The sequence below is a fragment of the Homalodisca vitripennis genome, chromosome X (assembly GCF_021130785.1).
Source record: "Homalodisca vitripennis isolate AUS2020 chromosome X, UT_GWSS_2.1, whole genome shotgun sequence".
Lineage (NCBI taxonomy): Eukaryota > Metazoa > Arthropoda > Insecta > Hemiptera > Cicadellidae > Homalodisca > Homalodisca vitripennis.
Genome location: NC_060215.1, coordinates 160181038 through 160193872, shown reverse-complemented (window position 1 = coordinate 160193872; position 12835 = coordinate 160181038). Strand labels below are relative to the sequence as shown.

General features: G+C 31.3%; 1 protein-coding gene across 1 annotated transcript in view; it reads left to right on the top strand.

The window, feature by feature from the left end:
• The window catches only part of LOC124369711, a 120798-nt gene extending 114910 nt beyond the window's left edge, over window positions 1–5888 (top strand). The window contains exons 2-3 of the mRNA XM_046827765.1: window positions 714–888; window positions 5757–5888. Of these exons, the coding sequence (XP_046683721.1) occupies window positions 714–888; window positions 5757–5851 (270 nt within the window). The 3' untranslated portion in view covers window positions 5852–5888. The remainder of the gene's footprint in view (window positions 1–713; window positions 889–5756) is intronic.
• Window positions 5889–12835: the final 6947 nt, after the last annotated feature.

Below are 12835 nucleotides of genomic sequence, written 5' to 3'. Positions count from 1 at the left end.
ATGTTTAAACTAGGATCCCTAGAGCCATATACAGTAATTATTAATGTTCATACGTTAAAGTATATTTATTTTTCCATCCCAATACACCTTTGAAGTATGAAGTTTTTATTTATCTAATAGTGAGCAGTTCCATAAAAATGAAATACGTCACTGCTACAACACAAGAGATTATACACTACACTAGCTTGTGGATCTGATAATGTATTATTCTGCATTATAACTTAAAAATAAATGCACAGATTCCTTAAAAAATTAACGTTCCATAAAATCCATCAAAAATTCCTAACGTTGTACCTTATAGACCGAGTGTACCATTTCGTAAAAGAATATATAATTTGTTGAAATTATCTTTTACGTGATATTGTATGATATTTTGAAATTCTATTTTTACTTATATTCCATTTTATTAGTATTAACTAGATTAAACTTACAATTATTCATATAGCTCTACAAAAATAAATGTAAACGCAATGTGAAACTTTTAATTGGACTATTGAATAAAGTTATCGCCTGATACCGGGAACAATCGGATTCGGTCGGATATCCCGAGGAGTCGGTCACGCCGTGTGGTCGGATATGAGGGGTCCTACTTTACTTCATCTTAGGTTCTGTGGTGTGTTATATTCTAAGGAGGAGGATAATGATAAGAGCGTAATTAAAACTCTTACCGGTAATTGAATTAATAGACTTTATTTATAATACTCTATTTTTAGAAGTACAATCTCGACGCTCAGATCGGCGAATCGTCCGCCTGCGCTACGGCACTCCTCTGCGGTGTAAAGGCGAACTTCGAGACTGTCGACCTGGACATCAGAGGGAAGTTCAGGAACTGCACGCGTAGCTTCTTGTCGAGGGTGGAGTCCCTCACTGACTGGGCTCAACAGGAAGGTGAAACAGAACGTAACCCTTATTTTAAGGCTTAAGAAACCATACAGAGCCTATGTTGTAAAACAAATTATAATGCACCTAAAAAGAATTTTCTTACATTTTTAGGACGTGACCTTTGAACCGTGTCCGTTTTACGTTCTTAATATCTATGGTGTATTTTCTTCGTATCGTTGAGAAAGTGTATTAAAACTTACAATATGTTAGCTATCAGTTAGGACTTGTTATGTCAGTTAGTTTTTTTAATAAGATAAATTGATTCAATTTAATATAAACAAATTATTTAAGAACAAAAGTTTTAAATGCTACCAACATTCATAACTAGAGAATGTTTCCCCCACAAAGACTACATACGTGGATGGGGGACAGAAATGTTCATTGCATTGTTATGGTCAGTATTTATTTACAGTAAGTTTTAAAAACTTCTCTCCTTTACATTAATTCCGATATTAGACTTAGTATGTTTGTTTACTCTTCAGTGAAACGAGACATTCTTTATTATGTTGTAAACCTAAGGCATATCCCTAAGGTGTTGTAAAAAAAAAACAAAAATAAGTGTAAAAAAAATTTAAAATAAGTACAAGTTAGTTACTCTACAAGATGATTATATACCTAAAAATATGAACAGATTCTGTTGGGGCTAGAAATGAACTGGTGGTTTAAAAATTTATTACTAAATTAACTAGTTTAATGTTCATTCTGGGTAGAACCTTAGTTTAAGGAATATAAAGAATTTGTAGATTACTCGGGGCATAAAATAGCCACTACAATATAGCTGAAGTATTTAAAATACTGTATATCGTGTAAAATCTGCGTGACCTCAATGGATTTTAAAAACTTATGTGATAAGTTAGAAATGTTTTACATGAAGTATTTTTGTACTTTTAAACGTATTTTACATTATATTATGAGGTATGAATTATGACGAATTAGGCTGAATTGGTGTGCATGTTAGAAAGGAATTACATGTCTAAATAGGATTAGAAAGGAATGATAATTGTATTTAACTTATATATTTGTTTCATACGTTGTATTTAAACCGAATAACAGAATAAAATAGGAAATTAACGTAAAAATACAGTTAAGACATCAAATAAAGGTAATTTAGATATAAAAACCCCATTCCTAGAGTTATAGTTTAGTTACCTAAAACATTTAGTTTAACTTTAAAATTACATGAAGATTTAAAATAACCTTCAGTCTAACTGTTTAATGCTAAGAAACTTTATAATAACCAAAGTAACTGTACAGCTGGCATCTTCGACTTCGAGACTTTTAGCGATGAACTATGAAGTCTATTATCTATAGAAAGATGTAAATATTTATTAATAACCATTCATTTGAATTTAAAACCTTTCCCAGCTGTACGTTTTGAAATCTAAAAAGTCATAACCTAACTTGGTGATGATTTTAACTTTGTTACAAAGTTTATGCTAAAACTTAAAATGTATTCTTTAAGTTAGATATATACTACTAAAAACTAATTTAAAAATCAGTAAAAATAAACAAATTTTGTTTTCTGAATAGGAATCAAAGAACATTTTCCTAAAATAAAGTTCCATTTAACTTCTAATTAAGGCTAAGATAAAATTATTAACTTGATAGTGGTATCTTATTACTTCAAATGATACAAATAAACAATGTACAAATCAATAATCACAAATAAAACGTGTAAATTATTAAAAACTTTAAATTATTTTGTGTTACGCGTATATTTGTAAAAATATATTCTTGTTGTGTACTCATATAAGAAAACACCACAATAATTTGAGCTGTAATGTACAATATGGTATTGCCTGCAACCTACTTTATTGTTGATACTAAATTTAGAAAAAAACGTACAATACAAGATACCGAGACAGAAGTATGGTTTTGTAAATGACACATTTTATTTGTAATGTACAATATGGTATTGCCTGCAACATACTTTATTGTTGATACTAAATTTAGAAAAAAACGTACAATACAAGATACCGAGACAGGAGTATGGTTTTGTAAATGACACATTTTAGTTGTAATGTACAATATGGTATTGCCTGCAACATACTTTATTGTTGATACTAAATTTAGAAAAAAACGTACAATACAAGATACCGAGACAGGAGTATGGTTTTGTAAATGACACATTTTAGTTGTAATGTACAATATGGTATTGCCTGCAACATACTTTATAGTTGATACTAAATTTAGAAAAAAACGTACAATACAAGATACCGAGACAGGAGTATGGTTTTGTAAATGACACATTTTAGTTGTAATGTACAATATGGTATTGCCTGCAACATACTTTATTGTTGATACTAAATTTAGAAAAAAACGTACAATACAAGATACCGAGACAGGAGTATGGTTTTGTAAATGACACATTTTAGTTGTAATGTACAATATGGTATTGCCTGCAACATACTTTATTGTTGATACTAAATTTAGAAAAAAACGTACAATACAAGATACCGAGACAGGAGTATGGTTTTGTAAATGACACATTTTAGTTGTAATGTACAATATGGTATTGCCTGCAACATACTTTATTGTTGATACTAAATTTAGAAAAAAACGTACAATACAAGATACCGAGACAGGAGTATGGTTTTGTAAATGACACATTTTAGTTGTAATGTACAATATGGTATTGCCTGCAACATACTTTATTGTTGATACTAAATTTAGAAAAAAACGTACAATACAAGATACCGAGACAGGAGTATGGTTTTGTAAATGACACATTTTAGTTGTAATGTACAATATGGTATTGCCTGCAACATACTTTATTGTTGATACTAAATTTAGAAAAAAACGTACAATACAAGATACCGAGACAGGAGTATGGTTTTGTAAATGACACATTTTATTTGTAATGTACAATATGGTATTGCCTGCAACATACTTTATTGTTGATACTAAATTTAGAAAAAAACGTACAATACAAGATACCGAGACAGGAGTATGGTTTTGTAAATGACACATTTTAGCTGTAATGTACAATATGGTATTGCCTGCAACATACTTTATTGTTGATACTAAATTTAGAAAAAAACGTACAATACAAGATACCGAGACAGGAGTATGGTTTTGTAAATGACACATTTTAGTTGTAATGTACAATATGGTATTGCCTGCAACATACTTTATTGTTGATACTAAATTTAGAAAAAAACGTACAATACAAGATACCGAGACAGGAGTATGGTTTTGTAAATGACACATTTTAGTTGTAATGTACAATATGGTATTGCCTGCAACATACTTTATTGTTGATACTAAATTTAGAAAAAAACGTACAATACAAGATACCGAGACAGGAGTATGGTTTTGTAAATGACACATTTTAGTTGTAATGTACAATATGGTATTGCCTGCAACATACTTTATTGTTGATACTAAATTTAGAAAAAAACGTACAATACAAGATACCGAGACAGAAGTATGGTTTTGTAAATGACACATTTTATTTGGTTTATGAAGAAAAGTTTCCGCAGGGATTACATTAACCTTATTACCAGTGGAGGCAATATTGTTACGTTCTTCTAGGAGGATTTGTGAAATAAGTGAAGGCAATTCTTTGGAATTAATTTACTGATGTTTACAGCATACTGGTTCCCTATATATTATTATATATTATGAATTAATATATGGATTTTGAGGTGCCTCAGTTTTATAAAAAGTATCCTACACATGGCGATTTGTAATATAAACAATTCTCATAACTATAAACGAACATAAGAACATATAATATTATAATAACAGATTTTACCTGTTAAGTATTTTATTTAAGTTAAGTATTTGTTCTTATGTGGTAATTGTTATTATTGATCAGATGTAGATTAGACACCACGGCGCGAGTATGTGCACTCAACCAATCGATAAAAACTATACTATTCTTGTAAAAACATTGCCTTAACTCAGCGACAAACCCGCGTTCCACACCGGAAAAGTTTTAAACTAGACACCAATTAAACTGCACTTAGAACAAAAATAATTGGGGAAAAGATTTGAAATTTTGGGTGAGACACATTGTAAAATTGTATTATCCTTTTACTTATATTTATAATTATGTATGAAACTTTGAAAACAGTTTTAAGTTATGAAACATGACACGAAAAAGGAACTCTATGGGAAAGTTTATTATTCATTGGTAATGCAATTTATGGCAAAAAAAACGTTTAAACAAAGAGATAAACGAAAGTGTTTAGCATAAATATTTAATCCTATTGTATCCAGTTTGACTAGGAATTACGTCAAGAAAACGTGACGTGTATTAAGTGTGTGTGTGTATACGTTTTGTATTTTTCTAATGAGATAGAATTTACAGTCGTATTGCATGTGTTTATCGTCATTAAAAAACTGAATATGATACTCAATGTTTTTTAACTCTAAATGAAAATATAAATGTTTAAAAATAACATTTGGTATAACGTTATCAAGCATAATAAATAATTCCTAAAGAAAATCTATTTTCTTAAAAATATTCCATAATTCATCATTAAATAACAATTATTGTACTCTCAAGCATTTAATTTCAAAAATACCTAGGAAAATAACATCTTTAAATTAAAATTAATTAAAAAGTATCAATTTTGAAACTTTTTAAGTTAGCATTATTCTAAAAAAAATTTCATTATTTATTTTGCCTTAATACTATATATAATATCCTTAAAACAAAAACAAGAAGTCTTCAAATTTCAATGCTGCTTCATCATGTTATTATTTTGATTTGTTTAAAATTTTTTTAATATCAGTTGCCCACATAAGGAAAAGAAATGAAAAACACAATTTCTAACAAAATAAATAAAGTATAATTGTAACCTCTATCTACATTACAATGTATTTTGTAATTTCTGTGGTGGAATGATGGAAAAAGTTTGTCTTAGGCTTCTTGGTCACTGACTTGTTTTGGATCTCTTCGGCTCCAAGAATCAAGTCTTTGATGCGTCAGATTTCAGACGCAGCGCTAAGAGGAAGGTGAAAAGGAGCTGAACTCAATATTCACGTTGAATGAACCCTTCTCACCTACGTTATGTGTAAGAAAATATAATCATTTCAACTACAAACAGTAAGGGATATTTCATCATTAGAGAAACGAGCTTTTACAATTTACAATAAAAACGTGGAAGTCGCGAGTAAATTAACAAACCACTGGGAATTGAGTCAATATTTTTTGCTATTACTTACGTTCCTCCACTTCACCCCTTGCCAATCCCACCCCCGCCGGACAAATACATCCACTCACACCGCTTACTGCTCACACATGATGATTGTGATTAATTTCAATTTCAATGCGGTGAAGAAGCGGGAGTATAGAACAAATTTGGTAAAACATTTCTTATTTTTTTCCAGGTTTTTTCTCATTCTCACACATGGAGTTCGAGGTCGATCGAGACAGAACGGCTGAGGGCGACCCTTCACTTGCAGAAATGACAAGGACCGCCCTTTCTGTACTCAAAGTAAGTAGGAGTATTTTACAGAAATATAATTAGTTAACCTTAGAATTTATATTAGTTTAACCTTAATACTTTAAAAAATGTCAATAGCTAGAAATATGCCTGCATCCAAAATATATAAACTGATTAGTGATAGGAAATTATTAATATGTAATACTATACGATGTGTGGAGTTTATTGTGTGTGGTAAAAAATGTACATTTCCCTACATTTAGCGTCTATTTATATTAAGATTAATAAAAGGGTACAATATTCATATACCCATGCATAACAGTTAAATGAAAACTTCTAAAACCCTTGTTCATAGTTGGCAAACTTAAAAAAATGTTAAGTTTGTATAAGCTGAGTGAAAAATGAAATGATGTATTTGTACAAATCGCAAAAACTTTAGAAATATACATTTCGAATCACAAGACTACCCTTATAGTTAAGGCCATGTTCTCAGGGTTTCTTCGCGTTTTTAATATCAGTAAACGCATGAATTGGTCTAAGATTTACACATTTATTACTGAAGCGTATTGTGAGAATATTGTACTCTTTGCTAGAGGCCACAATAAAGAGACAGCTGTTAGAATTTTTGTAAGTATTTATAACTGTTTATAAAAAGGGCGCCACCTCATTTGCAGTATGTCTCGTGGTGAGAATGAGGAAATTGTCCCCGCCTGTCTATCGTTAGTTTACGGTAGCTTATTGTAGCCGGCGATGTAAAAGGACTTTCGTAGAGAATAGATTTCGGTTTACACCACATTTACAATGTATGTTTTTATGTGTCTTGAATGTGAATGTTTAATGAATACGGTCGTCCGCAGATTTTATAAATTAATATAGATCCGCGGAACTGTAAACTGTTTGACTATTTGAATAGTTTTAAAATAATTGGATTAAATTAACAATTGAGCTTTACTGCCAGTCTAAAAATTATCAATTATATAACTGACCTATACAGATGTAATATAAATAATAACAATCGACAGAGGTTTAAAGCAGAGTTAAGACTTAAAACATTGTTCCAGCCAAAAGATAAAAAAACTTATGGTTGTTTGAATATGGTCCAGGAAACATTCTTCAGATTGTAATGAATTGAGATAGTTGGTCTTGTAAAGATTAAATATATTAATAAATAGCATCCTTTTCAGTTTAATATATCTACTACGTAGCCACCAAAATAGAATAAATACTATGTTAAACATTCCCTAATAAATAAATTGTATAAATACCTAAACATTCTAACCGTAAGCTGCACAATAAAAGAACCCGTAGGGCTGACAGTTGTCAGTTCAGTGACAGGTTCACAAACTGCCTCTCGAAACAATTTTAAGTTTGAAACGTATCCTCGCGATGTTTGAATATTCATTTTAGTTAACCATAGATAATCATCGTAATAATAAATATGCTGCATTAGATTAATAGACTTATCGGTTGTTGTATGATAGGTCGATACAGCGATAGCGGTACACCTACATCACTCATTAATTGTAACTGTGAGGCTGATATCGGTACAATTAAGAGGGTACAAAAACTCCAGAACGCTTAAAAACTAACTTATAATTCCTACAGAGCTATATATTTCATGATAGCAGATTATAAACAGTCGCTTACTGTAACAAATTAATTATCATTGGAGGAGTTAATAAGGTAGGTTATTTCACATTTTATAATGAACATTAAAAATATCTTTGAACACGACTAGCTTTATAGTACTAAGAAGTACATCAATACAAAAACAATTAGTTGTAACTTAAAGTTTTAAAAGTAAGGAACACACATTTTCTTATGGTGAATGCACAGTTTCAGGAAATGTATTTCCAGACTCAGTTTCAAAGCACTACTTAACAACAGTGCATTATTAAATTCGCGAATTTAATAATTATGTTACTAAACAGCTGCTATTAAACAGCATAGTATTCGAAAGTACAAGACGTTAATATCTATTAAATAAAATTATATCATGCTTAATCTACTTAGATTAAATGTAACTCCTAGTAAATAATTAGTTACGTATCATAATACACTATGGATAAAACTAGGATTTTATTCAATTAAAGAGTCCAAACTAAATTGATTTTCTGTATAGCTTTAAGCATAATAACCACATATTAAACCTTAAAATTAAATTGCTCTACATTGCAAATTAAGGGTATTTACGATTAATACAGGGTAGCGGTAATAAAGAGAATATTTCACTTTGCTCACCTCAGAATCCCTGAATATCCCAGTTTTTCATTCAGAGAGGAGAAGACAAGAGAGTAACAAACGACAATCTCCAGTTTTCAGCACACGCAATCTCAGACAAGCTTAGCTCAGAACCTTAACGGCTTCTTCTGATGGATAATAACGGCGCCGTCTAGGTCTAGTACGATAACGAGGCAATTTCTTCACATCCAAGCCCATCGCGTACTCTTTAGTTCACGCAATTACGCCGCGCTCCGCAATTGATTAATTTGCAATAGGGTGACGAGTCCCATTTCTGAAAGTGTATAGAGATGATGAATAAAAAATGTGGCAATATGAAAGAAACAGTGTTTTCTGGCATTTTTAAAGATACAAGAAATCCGTACGAGCCTAGAGCTGTAATAATATATGCACTTTTTTACATTAATATATCCACGGTTTTCGTCAAATATATTAAAAAACTTTCTTTAAAAAAGGAGGTTTCGCATCCTAAGGTTATTCGAATTTTTCCGTTCCCACAACGGCTCAGTGCCGTCAAGATCAGATATGACAAGTTTCACTCTACAAACTATTATTTTGTTTCGCTGGTAGGTAGAGTTTATCTAGTTATGATAATGAAAACATTGATTAAATACATTAGAGGAGATAACACAAGGGAATCACAATCGAGTTACATTATTAATCTGATTAGATCTGCTGATTGACTTTTGATAATGAGATATCTGGATTCAGGTGAGTTTACTTTGCCCTCCACTGCGGAATATTTAAACAATAAACAAGGCGTTGTGTACTGAGTACGTTAACGTGAGGAGACGCTTCTAGTCTCCATGCATAGTTTAAATTATTCTGTGCACCCTTGTATGTAAATAAACGAAGACCTTCCTCTACAGCAGAACCGTTTTCAGTAAGGTGTGATTCTAGAGTGTTCCAGTTTATTGTATTATATATCACGGGCATAAGCCAGAATATTTTTGTACGACTCCATTTTATTAATACCGGATGTCCTGAAAGTTCAAACTGAACCTTCATTTAGGAATCGATAGGAGTTATAAAGTTTACGTGTATTTGTTGTGTAGTAACAATTGTCAGACATTTGCCATCATTCAGTGATATAATAAATCAGTAACAATAAGTTTTTATATATGAAATATAATCTCTTGCTCAGGTAAACAACTAACCTAACACATAAATACGATTTACTTTAAAATAAGTAAATCATACCAAACCTTTAGCCAACTCCAAGCACACTTATATATAAAACATGTACTTAAAAAAAGCTATTAAAATCAAAATGAAGTATATCGCTCACAACAGGTAGGTGATTGAACCATTGGGAACTGACCAGAGGTCAGTTGTCAACTCCAAGCACACTTATATATAAAACATGTACTTAAAAAAAGGTATTAAAATCAAACTGAAGTATATCGCTCACAACAGGTCTGCGACTGAACCACTGGGAACTGACCAGAGGTCAATTTTAAACTCCAAGCACACTAATCTATAAAACGTGTTCTTAATAAAAAAGCTATTAAAATCAAACTGAAGTGTATCGCTCACAACAGGTCTGCGACTGAACCACTGGGAACTGACCAGAGGTCAATTGTAAACTCCAAGCACACTTATCTATAAAACATATACTTAATAAAAAAGCTATTAAAATAAAACTGAAGTATATCGTTCACAACAGGTCTGCGACTGAACCACGGGGAACTGACCAGAGGTCAATTGTAAACTCCAAGCACACTAATCTATAAAACATGTTCTTAATAAAAAAGCTATTAAAATCAAACTGAAGTATATCGCTCACAACAGGTCTGCGACTGAAACACTGGGAACTGACCAGAGGTCAATTGTAAACTCCAAGCACACTAATCTATAAAACATGTTCTTAATAAAAAAGCTATTAAAATCAAACTGAAGTTTATCGTTCACAACAGGTCTGTGACTGAACCACTGGGAACTGACCAGAGGTCAATTGTAAACTCCAAGCACACTAATCTATAAAACATATACTTAATAAAAAAGCTATTAAAATCAAACTAAAGTATATCGTTCACAACAGGTCTGCGACTGAACCACGGGGAACTGACCAGAGGTCAATTGTAAACTCCAAGCACACTAATCTATATAACATGTACTTAATAAAAAAGGTATTAAAAGCAAACTGAAGTATATCGCTCACAACAGGTCTGCGACTGAACCACTGGGAACTGACCAGAGGTCAATTGTAAACTCCAACCACACTAATCTATAAAACACGTACTTAATAAAAAAGGTATTAAAATCAAACTGAAGTATATCGTTCACAACAGGTCTGCGACTGAACCACTGGGAACTGACCAGAGGTCAATTGTAAACTCCAAGCACACTAATCTATATAACATGTACTTAATAAAAAAGGTATTAAAATCAAACTGAAGTATATCGCTCACAACAGGTCTGCGACTGAACCACTGGGAACTGACCAGAGGTCAATTGTAAACTCCAACCACACTAATCTATAAAACACGTACTTAATAAAAAAGGTATTAAAATCAAACTGAAGTGTATCGCTCACAACAGGACTGCGACTGAACCACTGGGAACTGACCAGAGGTCAATTGTAAACGACAACCGTCAAGGCAGAAGTTGGGGGTGACAGAGGAAACGGAAATGGGCCTCTTTATTATTGGTTCATATTCGTTTTAAAGAGATGAAGTTTCCGATGTGTGACTTCATTTCAATTCGTACGGAAGCCAACACAATATGTTGAAATTCAGTTTGTGGTGCTTCTCTTTAAACTTGTCTAGCCTAGTCAGGGCGAACTTTAACGTGTATGATATTTTTAAGAGACAAAGACAAGGCAGCAGTAGTATCTCAGGTCTGTGAAGCTTATTTACATGATTTCAATATTTTCAATTTTTTATTGCTAATGTCTATGAAATAAATATAGTTTTGCGCTTTAAAAATGTAAGTAAGTATTTTGTTGCTGTTTATTGACGAATACATCGTTTCGTTTTCCATCTATTTAATTATTATATCAGTTCTGTATATTTATCAATGAAAATTTTTCCTTTTAGTAATGAAGCTTTCATCGAGAAAAATATCCCAACTAAATATTTCTTTTCTGTTATAACGTATATAAATATTACATTATGTAGACATATTAATGTTATTCTTTTAATAAATACGAATATCAGTGTTTTTAAAAGATACATTGTACATGGTAATAATAGAATGATTTAAAAATAATTTTTTTAACTATTGAATGACTTGACATCAAAAAATGTTGTGTGTTTGTAAGTGCGTGTGTGTGTGTGTGTGTGTGTGTGTGGGGTGTGGATGGGGGCAAGCATAATTGGCAACACACTATATCTTTACCTATGATCTAAAGTTAACGAAAGATTTTATTATATTTTGTTAATAAAATTAGAATGGAATTAAATTAAACGATAATATATTAATAGCGTTGAGAAAACTATGGATTAGGCAAATGTACAATTAAAATTGTAAACGTGTGCTCGACACCCTAATTATGTAGTTAGTATGTAGGTTAATACTTAAATAATAATATTTGTAATCACCAGATTAATGTAGCAAAATTTTGCAAGCAGGAACAACAACATATAATTGGAATTCTCGATTATTGTTTTCTCATGAAGCTGTGAGGTGTTTCGGTTAAATCGCTTTTTATATCGTCTGCCCTGATAGTTGCAGTCGTGCTGGGTTCTATTCCAGGGTTGTGATATTGACTTATAACTATTTCTATCTTACCCGCGCCCTCACCGTACGCTGGTAGAGATCGATATGATACACAATGTTGTTTAGCAATACATTAACCCTGCCAAATTCATGAATTAGATTTTAATCATTGAACTTTGTTTGCAGGATTGTTTGTTTTTGTACGATTGTTTGTTTTTGCAGGATTGTTTGTAATTAGTAAAGTCACGTGACTATTAAACACAGTTTGAATAATCTTACATTTTACGCTCATGCGGCTATTGTCTTGACTCTCATTTAAGTTGACTTTCTACAATAAGCCTGAAATAAAAAAAATTGTATTAAAAATTTTTTTACAGACGTCAAACCCAAAATTAAGGTTTGATATCTGAACCGTAATTTCCTAGACGATACTCATAATTTTAGTTATAAAATGCTATTATATTAAATTATGGCAATGTTAGAAAATTATAAGGGCAGCTAGAAAAGAAATGCCTATTTAGAGATTCCATGCGTTTTAACTAATATGAAAATGAGCATTACTAATATTTGTAACGAAAAGTGAATTCTTTTCATAAATAGATAAATTTACATTCTTGAAGCTCTTGTTATTGGAAATGATATATTAATTTAAACAA